At 26.9% G+C, this 26083-nt stretch overlaps 2 protein-coding genes across 6 annotated transcripts; one reads left to right on the top strand and one right to left on the bottom strand.

Annotated features, from left to right (window-relative positions):
* Nucleotides 1-144: 144 nt before the first annotated feature.
* On the bottom strand, nucleotides 145-783 carry LOC113558399. Its single transcript, XM_026963874.1, has 2 exons — nucleotides 350-783; nucleotides 145-288 (listed from the first exon to the last, which is right to left on the bottom strand). The coding sequence occupies exons 1-2, from the start codon at nucleotides 464-466 to the stop codon at nucleotides 145-147; spliced, it is 261 nt and encodes an 86-aa protein (XP_026819675.1). The 5' UTR covers nucleotides 467-783.
* A 1342-nt stretch (nucleotides 784-2125) lies between these two features.
* LOC113550149 (acyl-CoA Delta(11) desaturase-like) lies at nucleotides 2126-25410 on the top strand. Of its 5 annotated transcripts, none has more exons than XM_026951829.1 (6): nucleotides 2126-2210; nucleotides 20989-21185; nucleotides 21254-21384; nucleotides 23892-24097; nucleotides 24441-24626; nucleotides 24713-25410. In XM_026951829.1, exons 2-6 carry the CDS (start codon nucleotides 21005-21007, stop codon nucleotides 25038-25040), a joined length of 1032 nt encoding a protein of 343 aa, XP_026807630.1. In that variant the 5' UTR covers nucleotides 2126-2210; nucleotides 20989-21004; the 3' UTR covers nucleotides 25041-25410. The 5 variants fall into 5 exon arrangements, with proteins under 5 accessions (XP_026807630.1, XP_026807629.1, XP_026807628.1 ...); XM_026951828.1 differs by lacking the exon at nucleotides 2126-2210 and adding an exon at nucleotides 6355-6544; XM_026951827.1 differs by lacking the exon at nucleotides 2126-2210 and adding an exon at nucleotides 16996-17127.
* The last annotated feature ends 673 nt before the right edge of the window (nucleotides 25411-26083 follow it).

The following is a 26083-nucleotide window of genomic DNA, read 5'->3' on the forward strand; positions in this document are numbered from 1 at the left end:
TTGTTGATTTCGGGTTCATTATATATTTTTTTCAATATTTAGACAAATATTCAGCATATTAACGTAATCCAAGAGTATTTTAAATATGAATATTGTTGTAGGCACCTATATAGGTTTAAAATTTAACTTGTTTTTACTGTATAGTCAGTTTGTTAATAAAAGTGAGTACTGATATACCAAATTGGCTCCTCGTTCCCGATCACATTTCCTCTGTATTGCTTCAGTTCTTTTTTTAATTTCTCGCATTTTCGCTTCATTAATCACTTTTTGATCTATTAAAACATCAATCTAAAAAACATAAAATAATAACTATAGTTACTACCAATATTTTAATAAATAGTTCTTATACGTATACAACTTGAAAAACAGATGGATATGGCATATAAAATTCAAACCGAAGTTGACTGTGGTATGATTCAGCACCGTTAGTCGTTCTTTTTGTACCATTAGGTTCTTCAGCCCACATTGAAGGAGGAAATTGTTCCGTGTTAATATAATTTTCAACTTTTCAAGTACATAATTAGCAAACGCCGTGCATTTTGTATGTTTCGGAGCTTCAGATAGGCTATATTTTTATTGGCTTTTCATAAACATTTTCAATTGCTTTAAGTTTAATGGCTGTACGAATTTTTTTTTAGTTCTTTTTTTGTTCATCATTGTCTTCATCATGTTGATGATCTTTTATATTACTGCGAACTAAAACCGTTTTTTCATTGTGGATGATAATAGTTTAACTATATATTTTTCATATACACCGCCAAACAATATCACCCGAACTTTTATTAATTCTAAAATAACGAAAGTTATAGTTGTCAAAATGAATGGAACTATTTTCACGATTTATTTGTAAATACTTTAAAAATTATTTTGATTTGATTTTAAAAATCACGTGCGATGGTTTAAACACTGAAAGACGACTAAAAACTCACTACAAATGTGTACACTGTAGATACCATCTTTTACAGATAACGTTTAATAACGTCATTATAGATTATTGTCGATAAGCGCGATAATCGTCCAAAATATATGTGTGCGATACTGGAATATCCAGTATTTTAAAATCTGTGTACGGTTTTGTCCCATGTGTATTTTACGAGTTTGTGCGGTAATGGGTGACGCTCCAATAGACCTAGTATAATATGTACATAATGTCTCATGACATACCTATACTCTATAGTGTATACACCAATTAATTTTGATCAGTTTAGATCGACTTAATTTTTAGTGAAAAGTAGATTATTCAATTATTTATACAAATTCTGAAATTGTACAAGATAGAATGCCAAGTGCCCGAATGACCAACAATTGTTATTACTTAATATGATGTTAGTGTAATGACTGTAATCACTAAACTGAAAATGCGTTATTTTTTTCGATTTGTTTGAAGAGTTGATGAGTCATACTCTTTTGTTATGCACTTTACTCGCACTGTATTTACAAATTTTTCTAAATAACGTATACTTTAAATATTATAATATACAAAAAGTGGTTTCATTGCATTCTATTATTTGAAAAAAGTAAGAGGGCTAAGCCGTCGAGGGTCAGAAATTTAGAATACTATAAAACCGTCACTTGTCGTTTAGTTGTTACTAATTAATTGCTTGTGGTTATAAATATTTTGGCACACTGTCACAATGGCAAATTTCTCTGTTCTCTTAGAGAATATAATTTGAGCCAACTTATGCGTATAAATGTATAATATGTACTGCCTATTATAATGGCAAAATTAAAAGTCATAATGAAGTTATATCATTATGTGACAGACTGACAGCGCGCAAAAAAATGTAGTACAAAACTTTGCAGTACTATTTCACTTATTAATAACCTATATTGGCTATATTAACTGGACGACGGTGATAATCGAAACTAATTACATTAAATTTATCAGAAAATATATGTATAATGTATCTATACATGTTTTGTATTTGTATGTAGGTACTTTAGTACTTAACTTGTTGGTTATACGACTTATACACTGTTTATCTATAATTTATGTGTGTACATCACACGCTAAACTGTATATGATCAACTTATATGTATAGATCACTATTAGTGGTCTAATCCTTTTACAAATAAATTGTGATAAATGTTTTTATTGTTGTTTTTGTTTTTATTCAATATACTTGTGTGTAGCTATATTGAAATTCTTACAACCTAACCTCTGTCATATAGCTGTTTATTCAATTGATGTCTGGCAAGAAATTTGTTTTGTAAGTTATTGTTATTTTATATTTATCGTTGGAAATATATAAGTATTAATAAAATTATAAATTTGTTTATACAAACCATTTATTGTAAAAATATAATAACTACAACAGTAGATAGAAGTGAGCAATACTAAAAATTGCAGACTGTTTTTTATTATTTATATTTAAAAAAAAATAGCAAATTATTCAAATAGTTACCGAGTTAATTTGTAATACAATTTTATTATTATTATTTTTTTGTGGGGGTGAGGGCGGCGTGCTTGACCGCAATTATCCTAATCAATCTTCATAAGATGAATTATCAATAAATTCTGCTGAGTTTAGGCTTTTAAAAATTAAAGGGTTAAAGTTTCGATTGTCCTCCTCCTAACTGACATCATTATAGTTATATATTCATTATTTATGTATAACTATTTCTAACCCTTCGCTGTATTCAAGGACGTTTAAGGCTGTTTTGTATTACCGGAAATTGAATACAAGGGCCCAGAACGAAATGATTTCAAACATTTTTTGATCGCTTTGCTCGCAGTACATTTACAAAACAAGTCTATATAATTCTTACTCTGATATTATTTTATTTTAATATAAAACTATTCAATCATAATTATTAATACACTAATTTTTTTTTTAATACATCACTTTATGTAGCCACCTTAACAATAATATCATTAGGGTTAATTTTAGTTAACATTTGTTTTTCAATACTCATTAACATTAAACTTTTTAAATGCTCATGTGACATTGAATGTCTTAAATAATTTTTTACATACTCAAGAAAAAAAAATCCAATTATTTTATTGCACTTAGAAGTGCTCGGCATTAAAATATCATTCTTGTTATTTTTTCTTTTCTGAGCACCGGTGCACCACTCATACATACGAATCATACGATACATTATAATAGTTAATAGTAATATAATTAATTATCCATAATGTACATAGAAAACGGGCATCGGCCAATTGCGCCTAAAACAAAATGTTCGTTTAGGGTCAGTATACCAATTGTGCTTGTATAATATATACTAAAATGCTTGCAAATTAAAATTTATTTGTTGATCAATTGATTACTGATTTAAATGACTGGGTATTTTGCAGTAACAGTATCGGGAATTTTATGAAATGAGTTACAGTGGAACCTTGATAACTCGAAAATTCGAAAATTCGACTTATAGAGGTTCCATTGTATAATGCAATATAACTTTAACTGAACTGGTATTTAATTTTGAATAATTAACAATCAAAAAATAACTTGTACAATGCGAAAAAAATTATTTATTAATTTATTTTACTTATTATTATAGGGCATAAGGTCCAAGGTGCAATTATGTATTAATACTATAATACAATACATATAATAAATAATCGGTTAGTGTTATCATTTATTATACAATAATAATAATAATCATTAAATATAATAATTATAAGTTATAATTTATAACTAGGGCCAATACTTGTATGCATTTGCATATTTTTATTGGTTGGTCAAAAAAATAGCTAGTTTATACCAAAATTTGTTTCATAACCTAAATATGATGTACACGAAATTTTATTTTGCATATTTTTGCATTTTTTGGCCATATTCTAGAATTTAGTATATTTTTGCAGCATATTATTTAAGATCTTAATAATTCGTTAAAGACTCAATTAAACTAATATAGAAACTGCGTGAAGTAAAATATGTGAAGTTAGTAGTACAAATGGCACAGATATTGATAAAAAATGTGAAGATGTTTTTAAAAAAAATAATGGTTTTCATATTCTTACGAAAATTTCTAAAGTAGGTATTATCCGGTGATATCTCCATGGTAGAAGGTATCCTAGAACATTTAATAAGATAAATATACGCACCTATTACATCCGTTGATGTAGAACGTTCTTTTTCACGCTACAAAAATTTGTTAACGGGCAATCGGCACTCAAAGCTGTTTGAAAACTCATCCAATTCATTAATTGTTCAATGCAATAAGATCAAGAAAAAATTAAAATGTTTATCATTTGATTAATGTTTTTGTTTAACTTATTATTTATTAATTATTACTTTAATTTTAATTTTTAATATTTTTTAATAGCACACATTTTTGTAAATCATTGGCAATAATTGCATTATAGTATAATACATTAAAAAAAAATTAATCATTTAATCATTTTTACGATAACATTTTTTTTAGAGCATATTTAAGGGCATATTTTATAATTTTTAGAGTAAACTCAATAACTGTATACATATTTTATAGATTTTTAGGGCATATAATTGTTGGCCTTATTTATAACTAACTAATATAATATTTTCCTTAGGTATTGTAAAATGTTTAGAGCGCAATTGGTAAACTGCCTAGAAAACATACTAAATATGTCTTTATATGTACACAATGTAATGTATTATTAACGTAAATGCAAAAGTATTTATTACATTTTTAATTATAAGCCTAATACCAATAAAATAAACTTAATAAACTGTTTCCAAATTGATATAGTTCGATATTATTATTATATTATTCCCGATAGGCTTATCTGCCCCTGGCTAAATTTTAATATTTTTTAAATTAATATGATAAAATAATATCTCAGATTTTCACCTATATAATACACATTGCATAGTATATGTGCTTCAAATGGACATCCTAAGAGGCAAAGATAAATAATTTAAAAAAATATCATCACATATAAAATACACGTTGAAAATTGTCCATTATTACAAAGTACAAGACATTAGGTAACTAGAGAGCTAGTTATTATCAGAAATATTCATCTTACTCTTTAAACGTTTATATATCTAATATTATTAAACTATTAAAACTAATACATTTCTTTAATTTTAAATATTGTATTTGTTAATCATGATGATGAATTGTTTGAACAGATGTTTAGATTGGTTACTAATGTCAATGATATTTATAATTATAATTGATTTATAATGATTGAACAAATATTATAGTTGAAATAACCGGATGTCCATACTATAATATGTTCATAAATTAAAAATTAAACTGTGTATCTAAAAAGATACACAATATAGGTATCAATAAATAGAGTAAGTTACACTGCTGTAGTTCATTATTTAATATTTCGATGTATGCATATCACTTTTATATATTATTAACTTAAGTCTCTAAAACTAAGTGATACATTAATTTTATTAATAACATATTTTTTAAATATATATATTATATTCTAATATATTGTATAATTCAATAACTAAAATATTATATTTTTATTAAACTACTTTTTTTTTCAATCGTCTAATTTAAATACTCAAATAAATAAAATAATAATACAGTACCTATTTAATATGTATTTATAAAATAAATAAATGTAACGAATATAATATTATACAAAGGGGTATCTTGGGTAAAATGTAATAGGAATACTGGTTAGTAGTCTGAATTTTTTCTCCAAAACTCTGCTCCTGATCAATGATTATTATCACAAATAGACATGATTAATAAATTATGAGTTATGCAATTATCATGTTATATTATATAAAAACAACGTATAAGTTTTTTTATTCGTGTTATTTACCAAAAACAAAAATCCTAGATTTAAGTTAGTAGATTTAAATTCTAAACAAGTACATGGAAATTTTGAATAAAATTATTGTTTTTTACGTTACCTACTGGCTACTAGTTAGGTCACTACAGTGCCGTACAGCTAGGATATTTTTTATTGGGGGGGGGGGCACTTCATTTTTTTTTTAATTTATGCAATGCTAGAATATGAATAAATGCTATACTTAATACTTATCACCTATTACTTTTGTAAATAAATTGTTTACTACACGTCTACTTTTTTATGATTACTATTATGTTATAACAAACTATGGTTCCAATACATTTAACATATAACAATGTATTAATATTATTGTAATTGTAAACCTAAACCATAGATTAATGTGTTAGCCAATATAACTATATTAATATCATTTATCGTTATCATGGATTTTCCTTGAATTAAATATATATATATATATATTAATGATATAACTTATAAAAATATCTTTGGCTCTGTGTAAGATACTAGTACACTGTGGCTAAAAAAAAAAGATTTCGGGGGCACGTGCTCCCAGTGCCCCCACCCCTTGACTACGGCATTGGGTCACAATATTATAATCACCAATCATAGTATAGTCAGTTCTCGTGTGAACACCCGTTGATTCACACCACGGCTGTCATTATTTATATTACTCTCATGTTTATTCAATTGTTGATAATCTTAATAATCTTGATGCAATTTTAATGTAATCCATATAAATCTTCGTGCATAATTTAGAGTTTAGATCATACAACAACTCTGTGTTTACCAAGTAGAGTTATACAGGCCTTTGAAACTAATCGAAAGAAAGTAAGTGATATATTATTTGTTACTAAAATGAAAACTATGACATTACTATATTCTTTTTTATCAATATATCTATAGATATAAGAAATATACGCATACAAATTTGGAGTTGTTTTAACTACAACGTTTGTCAATGTTTTACAAATTCGAACGTCGATTTTGAGCTAAGGCTGTCTTGTAGTTGAATTGACATCAATGTCGGGATTAAATTCATATGTAAAATGTACCAAGAATTTGAGAAATTATTGACTATTATCGGGGTTATTTTAACATTAAGACAAGTTACACATACAAAAAACTGTGAAGTTGTTTTAACCACTGAATAAGTCAATTCCATCATGCGATCGTTAAATTTCGCTTGAGACTTAAGGAGTGTTGATTTAACTATGCTATGTAGTTAATAGTAACTACTCGGACTTGGTTTAACTTATCTATATGTTAGCTAAAATAACTAAAAGTTTCAGTTCAACTATATCACTAATGTTATCTCAACTATTTTAAGGAGTTAAAATCAATTTTATTTTGTACATTTAAAGCAAAAATTAAAGGAGCCCGGGGGTACGTATTTAAACTACAGAAGGGGGTGTTATCTAATGTTTCCTAACCTAACGCCTAACTTACTGAGCCACTACCTAATTTACTTACGCAAATGGAAACACTGTTATCTAAGTATAGACATATTTACAATATTTATCTATGTAACTAAGATATTATAAAAAACATTTTGTAATTGACTACTAAGGTAAAATAAAATTAATTGTTTCTCAATGTATAATAGGCACCTTAAATTGTATCGTTAGCAACACGAATAATTGAGATATATACAGGATACAAAACGAACGTGTGATAAAACTTGTCTAAATTATAATTCTTATACCTACTTATTTGACATAATTGTTGACGGGCTTAGTAAATATTTTGACATTTATTGAAAAATATATAACTATTAAAATAGTATAATATTATAATTAATGATATACCATATACGTAATTAGTAAAAATAACTTTCAAACCATAGCAGTCAAATCAGCTATAGATGGCTTTTCACAACAGCGTTCGTTGATATTTATGTTAAGTGTAAAAATAATTCAGAATAACTCATAAACTTGTAGTCATTTTACCATAGCATGGAGTTAAAACAACTATCCCATTCCTATGTAAAAATAACGTCATAAACTCATAAATTATAATGGAATAACATTTTTTTTATTTAAATAACTTTGGAGTTAAATCAACACTTTTTTGGTCTTATAAAGTTTTATCTACTGACTACTTATTATTGGAATAGTTAAAATAATGTGATTATTCATCTGTAAAATTTACTATTTCTTTATGTTTAAAATGATGTTCGGTGCTGTTAAATTAAAGTTATTTTGGTAATCAAATATACTAACTATGGTAGTTATAATTAAATTATTATAATATTATAGATTGACTCTTATACATATTTTATACCAACACACGAGAGTTTGTTTGTTTGAAACAATAAAGTTTCTTAACTTATGCTTAATTATAGTTATGATAATTCATAATAATTGTCAAGCGATGACTCCCCAAAAAGTGTTATCATGAGTAGAACTAACTATTAACTTGACATTTTACTTTTAACTCCCATATTTATTGTAGATTTAACTCCGAAATGTCTATGTGTATTTTGTGTATTATGTGTGTTTTGTATACAAAATTAAAATTTTAAAAGGTGCTTAATAAGTCATGAGTCTAGGGTTTGGAAGTTAATGACCTTAAAAACATAAAAAAATAACCTTATAAAAATGCAAATATGACATAAAAATAACAAAAAATGTACCTTAAAAAACGACCTAAAAAATTTACAAATATTTGTTTTAAATTAGTAAAAATAAATTTTTTTTAAAATTGTACTCTTTTTTACTATAAAATTCTGTATACATTTATCAAAGCTTACAAATTACTCAAAATATTAAATAAAAATGACAAAAAAATGTCCCTAAAAATTATATAAAAAAATTACAAATATAGTAGACGTAGACGAGCATTAACCGACATTTTAATTTTCGATATTTTGAAAATATTACGAAAAAATAATAAAATTTAGGTACAATAATATCCACTACAACACAACAACGACGACTGTAATGGGTAAGATAAAATAGGATAGTTACCAATCTTAGTCCGTGGTAATTTCAAGGTTTTAAGTAAGTTATCGGCATAATGGCAATCGACAAGAAACAGTAAGAAGTGAACTAATTTGAAATCAGTAAAATTTACTGAAAATGTGGGAAAATGACCTAAACATTTCAAAAAATGATTTAAAAAGTAATAAACTTCAAAAAATGCAAAATAAAAATTAGTTCATCAGATTCACATGTTAATGAAACATATTTGTAGCCAGGAGAGCATTGTCTAAAAAGTTCCAAAAAAAAATGCAAATTGCATCAACTTCTGAGCCTTAGCTCATGAAGTCATAACATAGGTACAAGAGAAAAAACCCTGTAGATGTATCCATATCGCGGCATTTTCAACTAATATGTAATTAATAATTTAATAATTTGAGATATAATATCATAATCGTTTGGATTAAATAAACAAACAGCAAATAAAAAAACTTTTATATGCGAAAGTGTATTTAATTACATTATAATACATTAGATCGTCTAACTACATATATAGGCCCAACTAAAGTTCAATTATTGGGGGTGCTGAGGACAAATAAATCCGTGAAGATTATTTCCCCAACACTCCTAAACACCATTTCAATATTTATTTTTAAATGTATCTTAAATATACATACACAGGCTAATATTTTATTATATTATAAACAGAAACATAACCATTTTTTTTTTAAATCATAATATCATGAATGTCTATAAGAGGACGTCGCACCCGCATGTGTTGTCTCTGTAGTCTTACACACGTACGACATAGTACATTTTCGTTCACCAGTTTCAATAGTGTGCTTTTAGTTTTAATATTAGAGTGAATTGACTTATTATCAAACTTTTAGATAAGAACATTATATGTGTTCTCTTGTTGGATTTTTACGATATTTTAATTTTTAAGTGAATTATGAGCATTTTAAAGTATTTATATTTTTAATTTAATTATCAATAATAAACGGCTACTTAAAAGTAAAAAATTAAATAACTTAATAAAATTTAAAATTTATAGTGATATTAATTATATGGAAATTTAATGAAAAAATAGTTGTAATTTATGGATTTTATCATTGATGGAGTTAACGTGTTTTTTAGATCAAAATAAAAGTATTGGTGAAATTTATACATGTTGTAAATCGAACCCAAAATCGAATACCTGTAATCGGTGAAATTTACAATTGTCCACATTTTAGGTGCATAAGTCAGTATATCATCAAAAAAAAATGCCCGAGTGGGAAATGTCCGTAGTCCGTACTTATAGCATTTTTTGACAATTATTGACAGCTTAAGTTTTTTTTCATAGATCTAAATTCCCCTCCTTGTCACATAAAAGTTACACTACTGATTTATTGAGTAAAATAATAATTAATTAATTTTTATCCTTACATTTTAATTTTTTGTAAACTAATAAAATAATATTTAATTATGATGATTATTTTTGAAATTATATTATTACTACCTGAATTTTTTCTTATTAATGTTAAATCGTATGTTGTCAAAGTGTCTACGTCTTGTGTAAGGTGGCTATGAATAATTTTACTCGGCTTCTCATTAATATCATCAACAACTTTACGTTTCACTTAATTACTTATAGTCTGTCTGTTTAATGTTTCATCACTATCTTTTTGTGGTTTTTATGATTTAAAACTTTTTTAATAATTACGTTATTATTTAAATGAATATATGCTGTATACATTTTTTAGTACAGCAATATCGATCATTATTATTTTTTAAATTTTTTTTGAAAACTAAATTTATAACCATCGATTACAAATAAAGTGTGATTTTTTTCACTCAAAATTTCATTCGACATTATAAATAAATAAAACAGAAGAATTATTATATTGGAACGTTCTTGGCGGTAGTAAAGCGACGACTAAGGTGTACTTATTAGTATCTACATTATACTGTGATTATATTTTATCAGTCAATATTAAATTATCTAGAATTTGAAAAACCCAGGCCGCAACTCATCTGTACCCAAAATAAACTCGGGCCGCAATTCGAATTAGACCTTTTTTGTAGTTATCTTCTGGACGCAACTAGTAATATGCAGCCATGAGTCAATATATTATATGCGTGTGGGTGTAATACCCAATACAATACGTTCATTTTAATTAGGTATTTTAAGTATTTGTGTTTAATCACTCACGAGCCTATGTAGTTCAAACTTAATTTACTTGTGTTTTCTATTACGAACAATTCAATAATTTATTGAATTTATTAAAGATGCACAACATAACTTGACATTATACATACTTAAAATGTAATACTGTAGTGGAAATATGTACATAATATAGTATATTTTGTACACGATAATACGGGATCAACATTCAAACATGTCACTCCTAACCGATTTTAAAAATCCGATAAAAAATATAACGTTTTCTATTTTTACCTCTTATATCTATTTTAACCTCCTTAGGAGTTGAATTTCACAAGAAATAATGAACATCTCCTACCTTTATACTTTCTACTTACCAAATTTCAGCTTCATAGGTCAAGTAAATTTTGAGATTTAATGTTTAATTGAAAATACTACTTTTTTATATATATATATATATAGAGAGAGAGAGAGAGAGATATAGATAGATAATAATTAAAAGCTATAGTACGCTATAATGGGGTCTAGGACTTTTCGGCGATAAAGACAAAATACAAGCAAAAGTGTTATTTAATAACATAAATGCAGGAATTTATTTAGAAAAAAAAAATTTCTAAAAAATAATAATAATAAAATAAACTAATATAGATTTAAAAAAAAACCAGTTTAAAAATGTTAGAATTTTAGTCAATATTTTATTTTAATACTATATTATTAGATATTACCCCGATCTTGATACATTTGGTAATATAATTTTTAACATATCTATCGACTATTTAAAATAAATTTGTCCATGTCTCTAACTTTTTTTTAACTTTTTCCATGAACTATTACCCGTAACCAAATGTTCGTACTGTGTACTGTGTTCCTGCTTGTAATTTATTAATTTAACACAAACTGGTTTTTTTTTTTAAATTTATAGTATTTAATTTTATTATTTTTTTTTTTTAGAAGTTATTTTTATCTAAATAAATTCATGCATTTATTCTGTTTGAAATGTTATTAAACTAACTTAACCAACCATAGATATTTAATTTTCGCTTTAGCTTGTATTTTGTTTTTATCGCCGAATTGGCAGCTCCGAAAAGCCCATTCTCGCCTTCCTCATGTAAAACATAGCAAAATAGCAAAAATTATTTAGCGTGGGATAATTGCAGTAATAGCACTCAAACTGAAGTGATAGTTAAGACTCCAAATTGATACACAATATAGTTGAGAACATTATCTGTGAATATCATTTTTATTTTTTTTATTTTTTATAGTTCCGATATCGAAAAAATAAAAACCATATTTCACAGTCAAAATTTTCTTTTTTTATGTGGTAACCTTCTCAGTTAAGTATTTCCCATGAAGAACAGTTTTTACCATGTTTTGCATTTGTAAGACGGAGACAACACATGCAAGTGTAGCGTCCTTAAAAGAATAAATGCAATATTTTTGTTAAAAATTATATTCATCTACCGATTGGTGAAACTCAAGAGCGCAAATTGTCTATTTTTTTTGATAGACTAAAAGTGCAAAAATAAATTGCATTAGATGATACAAAATTGTAACCGTTGGCCGTTACACTATATAGTCTATAATAGTTTCACAAGCAACAATTTATAATTGTATTGAAGTGCTTAAAGAACACTAGGTAGAAGTTTACTTAAAAATTCAGTCAAATAGACGAAAAATTACAAATCACAGCTCTAAAGTCAACTCTAATATAAAAGCATGAAATTTGACGAACTTGTACATAGAAAAAAAATTTCCAGATTGGACTACTTAAAAACTGTGGACTTCAAAGTTCAAACTTAATTTTAGGGTACTCATTATAATAATACTAATAATTATAACCACTAATATGTTTTTTTAATTTTAAATTGTTTAACTCATTTTAATATCATGATTATAAAAGCTGAATTAATAACTATACGATTTTAAAATTGTATATGGGTACGTTATTATTTCATAATAGGATTGTTGTAAAATGTATAACGTGTGACTACGAACTTTCAACCCCTATTTCAACCAATTTAAGTCTTTTTTCTGTACGACGAAATTAGCTTATGTCTTTTCAAAGGTCTATTTTTGTATCAAATTTCATATATTCATTACAGTTGGTTCAGAGATTTTGGCGTTAAAGTGTAACAAACATGCAGTTATTTTTGCATTTATAATAATATATAGTAGGGATTCATAAATTCATTTGATAACGTAATACTATTTGTGTTATATAATCGAATCGTATTTGATGAATACCTGATTCTTTTTTCATTTAATAAATAAATACGTAGCAGTATTCCTAAAAATGTATAAATCTTACAAAATTATAGGTATTCATTTATTGTGGCTTACATAATATATTAATATGGTTATGTTTATTATTATTTATTAATAATACATCATTGATTATATAAAAAAAAAATTATTATTAATTTATAAATATTTTTTTTAATGTATCTATATGTATACAATTAATTACAGTCTAAAAAAGTGTATTTAATTACGGTGTGTGAATATTCTATGTATACTCTTTTCACATACGTGAGCATATACGTTAATTCATTCTTATCCATATCAGTATACTACGCTAAAAATTAATTGTACACATGTTTATGCTATAATTATTTTATCATCGATATACGCATAATGTAAGTTTTAATTTAAAAGACAACATAATATTACAATTATAATTTAAAGTAGTTGAATTATAATATCATTTTGGCAATTACATAAGATTGATTTTACGAGCTAATTATAATAAATGATTGTAATTATTATTTATTGCTATTGTGGAGTAATACAATTATAAACGTCACATATAATATTTTTAGTTATTTAAATTCAACACAACAATTAAACGTTTTAAATTTTACCTCATTTTTTTTTTTAGAATTCTTTCTAAAGTCGTAAATAATTAGCTACTAATATCAATCATAATATAGTTATTAGTAGTACCTAAATTTACATCTATCATTTAATAATTAACATTTAAAAATATATTTATTAAGTATAATAACAACTCGTTATCACAATAATAAATACCTAAAATTTTGTTGTGGGTATACCTACTGTAAAACGAAATAAAAATTTAAAAATTAGAGTAGTATTACTGTTTTTTTTTTTTACTTAATAATAAGTTTATTTTTTAAATAGATACAATATTATAATATTTATCTACTATATCTAATGATACTACTATATGCAATGGTTTAATACTTTTGTTTGGTGAAGGTTATGATAAAATTAATTGCCTACATCAAATGACCCAGTATGCTGCTAAGTTATTTTTGAAGGGATGACATTGAACTTATAGTGAGTAGTAACAACTAAAATAACAAAGTAGCTAGGTACAATACTACAATGTATATTTTTTACAAACGTCTAAAATAGCCAACAACAGTTACGTAATACACTATAATACCAATATATTTTAGATTCTATGTATATCGATAATAATTAATAAGTGATTCAAAAACGGTATTATAAGTAGTATTATTGCAATAATGCAATATCACATCATCTTATATTGTTATAAATCGAAAATATATTTATAGTAGATAACTTATTAAGTATAAGATATGTGATATATGAGTTTCGCTCAGAATCTAAAAGATTTAAAATAAACAAATTAATTATAAGTAGAAACAGCTAGAATATTAGTAAATCAGAAAATACTAAATAGTATAACTACCTATTGATTACTTAAGTACGGTGTACTAGGTATATAAGTTAAAAGTACGTAAATATATACACACGTTATTGGTGTAAGGCTGGGATTTATATGTAAATACATATTTTTACTGTGACTTGATAAATTAATTTAAGTGAGTGATAAATTCGTTTCAAGGGATTTCCAATGAAATTAACTATATTTTATTTTACATATTTTGCTAAAAGTACATGTTTTTACATATTTCTCAATAATTCCATTTTGTCCTACATATTTTGACAATTTGTTCATTTACGATTTTTTAATAATTATTAATTATGTACGATTGTATTTTTCAATACAAACAATTTGCCATATTTCCAAAAGTACAAAATAGTAACAAAATAATACCAATTATTGAACTTAATCTACGGTAAATATAACTTACTCCTTCAGACATAGTCATAATGCAATACTATTTGTCTATCCAATAACATCAGTGGAAGCCGAAAGATCATTTAGTCGGTATAAGGCAATTTTACGACCAAATCAAAGATCTTTTGAATTTAAAAATTCAAAAATGGCTGTTATCATAGATTGTAATCAAGATAATTTAAATTTTTATTTTTTTTCAGCTTTTTTTATTTATATTTTATAATTTGTAACAACTTATTTTAAATAATTTTACTATTTAAAATATAATTTGTTTCATTAGAAACTCATATGGATATAATATTATAATGTATAATTAAATATTAATAAATATATCATATTAGTAAAATACATATTTTGATATTTTTAGCATATATTTATATACATAATTTGCTAACGTAAATACATCTTTTGGTTTTATAAATACATATAAATCCGAGCCCTAGTGATAAGTTTAGAGAATATAATAAGTAACAACTAATAATCATCATAGATACATTAATATATGACGTAATATTTTCATTTTTCTCAGCAACATACTCTTTTTATTCATTCGATTTTGATATAAATCTATATACATTATTGTGTTATACTATAATACATTATATTTATTAAAATAAATTATTATATTATAGGTACATGCTTACATAATAAGTGCCTATATGATTAAAATAAGTCAAGATTAAGTATAAATGTGTAATATATATAATATATATGTATGTTATCGTTATATGCATTATTTAATTGACTTGTAACCTTTTAACCCTTAAAAATAATGTAAAATAAAAGGATATTTTCTAAGGTTATTGTTTTACGGTTCATAAAAGTAAATATAATTTTTCTATATTTTAACAAGTAAATACTGTAATTTAAACTTGAAATTCTTTGTAATTTTTAAAATAATTTTTAGGTAAAACTTTAATTAAAAACTATTTATAAATAACTGTCGTACTCAAAAAATAACAGTCAGATTAATATTGTAGACTATATTAATGTCAATTGACGTAATCGAGTGTTTAATGCGTTATAGTATATTGTGTATACGTAAACAGCCAATACAAATTTTCTCAATATTTACTAGTTCAAATAAACAGTATATACCTAATATATTATTAATGTCACTATGTTATTTTATAGTGGGTTAATTTCAACAAAACTACGAATAGAAATGTTAAAATACTGTTTTTCATTCATAATGAAATATCCAAAAATACTTTGGTTTTCATAACTCGTTACAATTATTTTCATTTTCAAAATTTTAAGATTAACAATTACAATGTAGAGGTTTCTTCATATTTATATATTTATACAAAAACATCCTCGATCGGTCAAGTGCGAAAAGGTAATAATGGTAATATACTAATATAGTCTATATTTCCAAACTTTGTGTTACGTGTTGCCGTAATGAGAGAGAATAATTAATTTTACTCGCGTAAAAAATATATTATTTTGTAAAAGCGACGCGGTGGTTGCTAATTATCTTAGGGTTTTAGTATCACAGAACGTGTATAGTATTTACAGTTGAAATGATGAATTCTGAAGGCAGTTCTTATAATTGAATAGATCGAGAAAAAAGTGTCCTTGAACATGGCCACATCGGTCGAGTAAGTGTAGCAGGCTATCAGCTGTAAATTGTAATATGTTTATGATTGGTTATTTTATGATCGCCTGTTTTATTGATTTATAATCCGTGTTCATCTTACGTCAACTCATTTTGGTGCTATAAATTATAATAATAGTACCTATTCATAGGCGGATAGGCCATTTTTGGCCTACCGGGAAATTTTAAATAGGACCCCCACATGAAAAAACAAGTCTAAAAAGGGCCCCATTACCGAAATACGAAGGGGGCCCACCGGGCATTTCCCGGTGTCCCGGTAGGCCTATTCGCCCATGTACCTATTTCCATACAACAAAAAGTTGCACAAAATGTATTATATTATATTGGTACTTATATAGTATCTATATGTTTAAATGTTATAGGACTTTGCCACTTCGGAGTGCATGTGTTTGTAGGTACACATGATAGGTAACGGAGAAAAAATTAGATTGTTAGTTACACATAGATAACTTGGCTAAAGTATCATTGTTGTATTTAGATTAATCATTGTTTACATTTCATAGCACAGGTATAACACCTGCACTTTGTAGGAGTGTCTCTTTATAATAGACTGTTATTACTATATTATTACTTATAGTTACGGTTGTTATGGCGTATGTGCGACCGTTCAATTGATCATTATGAAAGAACTAAGAAATCGTGTACCACCGTAGCTTCGTAAGTTCAACTATAATATAATTGTCTTTGCCAAAAAGTACGTGACATTATTATATTATAAATACATATTATAACTTAAGCTGAGAAATCGGAATAATAACCTAACGCGTATTATAATACCGTTTTTACGAAACGTAAAATAATTCGAACATTTTCCCTTACCCGTTACCGTAATTTACCGATATGCATTGACGTAATAATTATAATAAAACTTAATGATGGTACGGTAAACAATATGCCAATAATATGTAATAACATAATGTGTCATATTGTGTGCCTACTGCCTACGTTCGCTCGTACGCCTGTTAGTTTTGCTATCGCGTCACGCCGCCGACAATGGCCAATCAAACTTCATAGTAGGTACCTATATTTTATACGTAATAACGTCGATATTCATTTATATTATACTAGCTATATTCCCAGGATTCGTTCGTGCACAATTTTAACCTAAAATACAATTATTTATATAATATATACTATAATTTTTATAGTTTAATAACTTTGTAAAAAATAGTTGTAAAATTATTCAAATGGGTGACGTAGGGATAATTGGGGAAGTATTTGGATTTTTTATGAAAAAATTAAATTGTATCGTCAAAAACTTTGTACAAAAAAAGGCCTGTTTTTTTTTTTATAAAAATATATTTACAACACAATTATATTTACGCGTTTGAAATGATTGTATTTTATGCTCAGACGCTCAGTACGTGTAAGACATAATTAGTGTGTGCGCGTGACATACACCTTTCAGGAAAACACGTCCAGCAATTCACAAGACTCCAGTAATATCGCTATGACATGACTGCATCTCCCCTCCTCCACAAACACAAATTATGATTTTCACACATACTTTAAATTTTAACATCACTATAATTCACAATGAATTAAGCGAACAAATTCTCAACTGTATTCAAAGTTCAAGTTCAAACAAGATATCATAATATAATAATAATGTGTGTGGGGCTTAGGGGCAATTGTGAACCCCATCCGCAATTTATATGGGTACGTCTACGCGATTACAAGATCGGTCATCTCGGCCAGAATGTCGCACCGAAGTCCGCAACGTGAAGAAAAATCGCTAAAAGCCTGTCGATTCGCCACCGATTGCGACGATGTCACATAAAAACAAAAATCGCGCTCATTATTTTCGGCCAGCAGATGAGTCACAGTCATCGTCGCGACGGCGTCGGCGCACCCACCGACTCAACCACCGGCACACCGCTTGATTTTGAATACAACCGGGCGCCGGGTGGCGCATTTGGCGCAAATAATTCGTTCGGCCGCTACCGGCGGCAGCACAAGCGGCCCAAACTGTATCGGTTCTCCCGGCAGAATTATTAAATCCGTATCGCACGGAGGGATCCGATGCCGCCGCCGCGACTCGGGACCGCCTCGCCCGGCCTCGGTACGATATCGCTGTATCAGCAGTACGAGTTTTCTCGCGTCTTCCGTCGGTAGCGCCCCCATTTGCGTTTGCGACGTCGCCGCCGCCGCCAAATTGCATTCGTGGTCTTTCAACCGTCCGTCCATCGTACCGTTTTAACATTGTCGTTTAATTCTGATTTTCTCTCGACCGTTATCGTTCCACCCAAGTCCGCGAATAGGTGTACCCGCTGTCCGGCCGGCAAGATATCCGGACGTCTGGCCCGGTGGTGTCCCGTCGCGTGCACCCCGTCCCCAACGGGAAATCTGTCGTTGTCGTCGTCGTGTGATGAACGTCGTCGTTGTCCAGTCGTAGGGTGTACATTGTTACAGGTATGTACAGACGTGTTTATGACGTTTACGTGTATCGCGCGAGCAAAACCCTCGCCGTCCACCGGCCGGTGAGCGAGCGAGCTCGTGCGCGCGCGCGCGCACCCGGCCGTCCGACCGACCGACCGTACACGTGACACGGAGGTCTGTTGTAGCCGCCCGCCCGCCGCTGTAGAGCCTACAACAAGTGTTCAACCGCTGCCGCCGTCACCGCTTGTGCGACTCTCGTGTTGCGACCTTGGGCACGTGTTGTTCGCCGAAATGGCAACGGCGTTCGTGTCGAGTGTGTTGCGGTGGCGGCGGTCTTCGTCGTAGGTGCCCACTCGTTGTGTCGTTGTCACGATAAGAAAATAAAAAATGTATAATGGTTATCTAATTTCTTTGACTTTTCTCACCCTAATCGCCCCTCGGCGCAGAATAAATTTCGAACTGTCGACGTTTTTCTTCTATTTATTTATTTTTAATCGTTCCTTCGGGTTGATTCGTTTGCGCCACCCCACCCCATCACTTATCCACCAATCGACATTTCCGTACGTCGTGCGCTCTGCGAGCGTACCCGCGTAGAATTCATCCATTCGAATTTTGAATTCTCACCGAATGAATATTATAGTTATGTTTAGATTTTGTGGTGAGAGTGAGCGGTGTTCGTAGTCCGTTTCTCGATAACCACCTGCAGTTACTAATTCCCGCGCAACGGAATGATAATAATAATAACTATAAGCCTTATATATTTTATAAATTGAAGGGGGGTCGAAGTGCTAAAATCTTTTGATAGCGAAATAAGGGGGAGGGGGTTAGAGTCATCGTCTCACAGCTATAATACTATTGCATAAATTTGTTTTCAATGTTTTCATAAAGTATAATAGCCAATAGGTATTTTTATATTTGTGCAACAAACATTAAGTACCTAGACAATATTATTCAAAGTACACTTTTATCTAAATAATTTGGAGTGGGCTTCAAACAATTATAGTACAGAGCTTAAATTCTTAACCTTTATTATAAGACCAACAAAATGTGTAGCCCACACATAGTCTAATCTTTGCTGATCTAATATTATTTTGTCACTTCTTAGACGCTATTATAGTTGGTTATTGTTATAAACAAAATCAGAACTTATTGTTATCACTCATATATTTTATTGTGATTATTTGTCCAATTCTCGATTATTTTCAAAATTCATGAATTCACGAAATTGACATTGTAGAAAAAAGTTGTCAAGAACCATATATATTTTGCCAAACTTGGTTTTAGTCATAAAATTGTTCAATTTTTTTTATAAAAAAAGCAGTAATGGAGACTTTTTTCACAATTGTGACAGTTTACAATTGAATATTTCTTATATGTTAATACAATAATATGTGATTTATTTAATATAGATATCAGCATGACATTCTGTCACGTCATAGATGTTATATAATTAATAATTAGTTTTATCTAAAACCTATTATACTTCTCAGAATATATTTTTAAATACGATGATTTGTTAAATATTAAAGTTACCAAGCAGCAATTATTTTTTATTTAAAATAATCATAATAAATTAATATTTAATGAAAAAAAAAGAATTAAATTCTGACATATATATTAATAAATAATGTTATTAAAACCTTTGATATTTATTTTGGTTAAAAATTATTTTATAAATCTAAATAATATACGCGTAGACATTTTTTTCTTTGTATTTCTTTGTAATAACTAACTTATAACTAAATAAATATACAAAATAAATACATACAGTATGGTTCACGAGTTCAGGATGTAAGACTGTTAGTTTACAATTAAATATTTAAAATATTGAGATATTAATTGTCAATAAATGTTAAACTTTGTTCTTATATATTGTAAGTTGTGTAGTTTATACTTCAGTAACTAGCATACTAATATACTAGTGACTAGGTAGTTATTTAAATAAATTAATAAAAATATTTTAAATGCATATTTAATTTTAATGTAATATGGACTAAAAAATTCCATAAGAATATTAATTTATAATCTGATATAAAATACTACTTAACCTATCTACTATTCAGTTTGATATACATTTTTTTTTATATAATATACATTATGTTTGGTTTTATTTTGATTCAAATTTAGTATTATTTACAGATAATAAAATCAAACTATGGACGAATCCAAAGAAATTACCTATAATGGGACAACACATCTTACCCAACCAAATAGTAAACGACATCATCAAGCAATTGTATGGCGCAATGTCATGTTGTTTGGTTACCTTCATTTGGCTGCTCTTTATGGTGTGCTACTAATGTTTACCTCTGCTAAAATTGCCACAACTATTTTTGGTATGTTTAACAACTTACATATTAAATATAACCTATTAAAATATTTATGTTTATTTTTTTTTATTTAGCAATATTGATGTATCAAGTATCTTCAATTGGCATTACAGCTGGAGCTCATAGACTTTGGTCACATCGGGCGTATAAAGCCAAATGGCCATTGCGTGTGATATTAATTATATTCAATACAATAGCTTTTCAGGTATTTTTTGTTGTTATTATTATTATTTATTAACCATTACTTATTTTAAATAAGTATTGAAAATAATAATTGAGTTATGTTTTACTCATGAAATTTGTTTTGATTTAAATCATTTTTGTCCCACTGATCTGAAATCTGAATTTATATAATTTGTTTTTCTCCTAAGTTACAAACTGTATATTTTAATAAGTAGAAGACCTACACAATTAAAAAAAAAAAAAATACAAATAAAATTATTATTTAATATATTTGTTAAAATATGCTGTGACAAGTATAATACCTATAAATTAAATATACTCAACTTTACACAACATGGTGCTATATAAACCTGGTTTTAATCTGGAAATATATTATGTATTGATGTTAAATATTAATCATTTTAATTTTGTTTGAAACATTATATAAATATGCTTTATTTGGCTAATTTTATATGTGTACTCAATATAATTAAAAGATTAAAATAATTTACATAATTTAAATAAAATATTAGTTGTTAACTTATATTTATAACATTAACAAAGCAGTTTATTATTTTATTGAGTTTAATGATGAACTTATTTACAATTTCAATGAATAATACTACATTATTTTTAGTGCAATTTGATAGATTTGGTGTATCAGGACCCAAATTGAATACAATGATTATTTATGGTTTTACTTCCATACATTAATTTAGACTAATTGATTTTATAAAAAATATTTAATTAAATTTGAGATATCTTTATCTGCTTTAAAAAACTGAAGGTACTATTGTCTGTAATAAAATAACATTTTAACCATCGACATCTGGTTGTAAGTAATTTTCTCATTTTAATTAAGTTTTGGTTTTTATTATCTTACTTAAACCTGTATTAAATCCCTAATCATTTTTAACTACCATTTAGTTATAAACCTATGTTTTTTTTATTCAAATTATCTTATTATTTAATTGGAAATAAAATAAAATATAAATATACGATTCATATATTATACATTGTAATATGTTAAACAATTTATTCATTGTTTTGTGGTTTTTGCTAAAAAATCCTTCAAATTACATTATTAAAGTATCTTGTGTAAACCTAGGTTATTAGGTTATATTATAAATTTTACATTTATGATACTATATTATTTATCTTCAGTTCATTAAGTTTAAAATATAAATAAAACAATTCTTTTTCATCTTTTAATTCATTTCTTTTAGACTGTATTTTATGTCGGTGAAAGTGCTCATCTTTATCAGATTAGGCACAGAATATGGAATATTTAAATATAAGTATGTCCTCTTAAGCATTTTTAGTAATAGATGAGTGAATTAGAGCCAATAGTTTAATTTCTAAATTACTCACGTATAAAACGTGTCTTATACTTATTGCATTTATTTTAATATTTTATTACCTTTAGTAATAGTACTTATACACAAATTAATACAATTATCATCCATTATGGTTACTATTTTAATAATATATCTTTCATGTATATATTGCTTTTTATAATATTAATATTTTAATTGGAAACTGATTGCTTCTGTTATAGTTAAAGCATTTATGTAAATGTTATTTATATGCTTACTTTAATTGTTTGTTGACATCTTTTGTCAAATAAATATTTCTTGCAGTAAATAACAAAAGATTAAAATAATAACCATTTGATGAATCTCATTGCTTTTGTATAGATAGTTTCAGAGAGTGTATTTTTTTATCAAAAAATTATACCTATTATTTATAAAATATTTAATTTTTTAGTGAACAGATATTACAAAAAAAGATGTTCTTATGATAGCACAATCTTTAATCTAACACATATAGTTGTTATATCAATAGTCTTTTAGTAAAAATTTGTTGAAGACAAACAACAAAAATTCAAAAGCATTTTTACGCTATAACAGTGATTCTCAATCTTTTTAGTCTTTGACTCATCATAATTTCATATTTCTGAAAATCCTTTTATGATACTAACTATTTTATATATAGCAATTCCCAGATTGAGGATCACTGCTCTATAAATCATAACAAAAAAATATATATATATATATATATATTAATTTAAATCTATACTTTTCAAAGGGTTAATAATTAATGTTTGTTTTGTTTCTTTTAATTACAATTAATTATTATATATTAAATAAAATATTTACATACCTACATTAAAAATCTACAAATCAAAGAAAGTAGATCATATCTTTAGCAAGTACATTCTTTTTTTTTTAAATTAAGTTGTATATATAACTTACTACGGTTAACTATTATAATTCAAATAAATATTATTAATTTTGTTAATTTTTTTTTTAATGTAGTTAGATTATTTAAATAATATTTGTACAATAGTTTTTCTCAATTGTAACATTTTACTACATTTATTATTTTGCTTTATGTAATTTTTTGATTTTAGAATAGGTTATATTTATAATATAATAAATATTATAATTTATAAAACTATCTGTAGTTATTAGTTATTCACAAATATTTTATTAAATTATGTATATCATGGGAATTTATTTTGGTTTTAACAATATGCTTATATTTTAGAACCATGTGTATGAATGGGCTCGTGACCATAGACTACACCACAAGTACAGTGAAACAAATGCAGACCCGCATAATGCAAACCGAGGATTTTTTTTTTCTCATGTTGGTTGGTTGTTATGCCGTAAACACCCAGAAATTTTGGAAAAAGGACGTGGTATTGATATGACTGATTTACTAGCTGATCCAATTGTTTCTTTCCAAAAAAAGTAATGTTTTTATTAAAATTTAACTATTATACAATTATTATTAACTTACTTTGTATAAGCACTGCTAATATTAATCATCAAACATTTATAATGCATAAATTATCATATTATTGATCTATTTTGATATATATCTGTAATTATAATAATTTGTTTACTTAAAATTATTGAATTTTGAAAAAAAGAGTGGACAGTACTGTGTAATCAAAAATTATTTTTATGTAATATAAGTACGTATTATGTACTTGTAAGTTAATCTTTTATGTTTAATATGTTTATAACTTGGGGCAGCAGCAGCCTATATTTTCAAACATGAATATTAATTATTATTAATTATAAATTACAGATATTACAAGTTCCTGATGCCGTTGTTGTGCTTTATATTACCTACAATGCTACCTGTATATTGTTGGGGCGAAAGTTGGGCAAATTCTTGGTTTGTGGCCACTATGTTTCGATATACTTTCTCGCTTAATGTCACATGGTTAGTAAATAGTGCTGCACATATGTGGGGTGGAAGACCATATGACAGGTAATGATTAAGTTATTATTGTAATTTAATAACTAATGAGGTGACATTGAACTTTATGTAAATTAATCTTTTATTATTTATTTTAGGTTTATAAATCCTTCTGAAAATATAGCTGTAGCTTTATTGGCATTGGGAGAGGGTTGGCACAACTACCACCATGTATTCCCGTGGGATTACAAGGCGGCAGAATTGGGTGATTATAAACTCAATATGACAACTGCATTCATTGATTTCTTTGCAAAAATTGGATGGGCATATGACCTGAAAACCGTATCAGCCGATACTGTACGTAAACGTGTGGAACGTACTGGAATAAGTGGACGAGCAGATACTCAATTATCATGGGGTTGGGACGACAAAGATTTGCCACAATCTGATCGCGAAGCTGCTACAATTATTAACAAGCAAGGATGAATGAATTAAACTAAATTATGTATTTTAAATTTGTATTATGTATCAGTTAACTGTAATCTGAGTGCCACCGTGTGTATTATGTTGTATATATTAATATTATGTTTACCACGATTAAAGTTTATTTGTTTATACATAATCATTATGGTTTATATTTTATAGCCATACATCGTAGTATTAATGTATTATATGGTAACAATATCTGATATCTTTTTTTATGGACTAAAATTTAATTTGTTTGTTGTCAACACATTCATCACCAAGAAGATAATGGCTCATTTTAAATTCACGACAATTGCATTGTTTATTAGACATGTTTTAAGTTTCACCATTTGTAATTATTAATAATTGTCTCTAAATTGTATTATTTTTATGACAATGTGACAATTATTTAAATTATTTATATACACTAATATAGCGTGTCCTATACAAAAACCCATCAGTAGAATATTGGAGTAAATTTTTAATGTTTAATAAGATATGAATTACTCATCACATTTAATTACATCCTGTATATTATGATAATACTTAATTGGTTAAACCGTCCTTAATCTTTATAAGTAAAACATTTTATTTATCATGATTTAAAACAATCTATTATAGATATTTTAACTGTGATGGAAATTAAAATTATTTAAAATATAATATTTAAATATAAATAATTATTAGGCTTAAATCTTACAAACTTTTTTTTCTAATTACAAAGAAAATACATATTATTATTGATATAAACATATTAAAATTAATATTCATAATATACAGTAAAACCTTGATAAGACGAAATCGCTTGGGACCATGCAATTTTTCCATTTTGACAAGGTTCAAATAAATGAAATTTGAAAAAAAGCACCAAAGAAATTTTCCGTATTACCGGGGTTTCCAATTTACCGAAGTTTTACTGTAATAAAAAAAAAAAAATATGACAATCATATCGGATCTTGAGGTCTGGTAATGTTACATTATAATTGTTGTTTAAAACCGACTCGTATGTATAGTGTTTCTATAATTTAAATTTATCTAGTTGTTTTTGGTAAATATGTATTACT

The sequence above is a fragment of the Rhopalosiphum maidis genome, chromosome 1 (genome assembly GCF_003676215.2).
Source record: "Rhopalosiphum maidis isolate BTI-1 chromosome 1, ASM367621v3, whole genome shotgun sequence".
Classification (NCBI taxonomy): Eukaryota; Metazoa; Arthropoda; class Insecta; order Hemiptera; family Aphididae; genus Rhopalosiphum; species Rhopalosiphum maidis.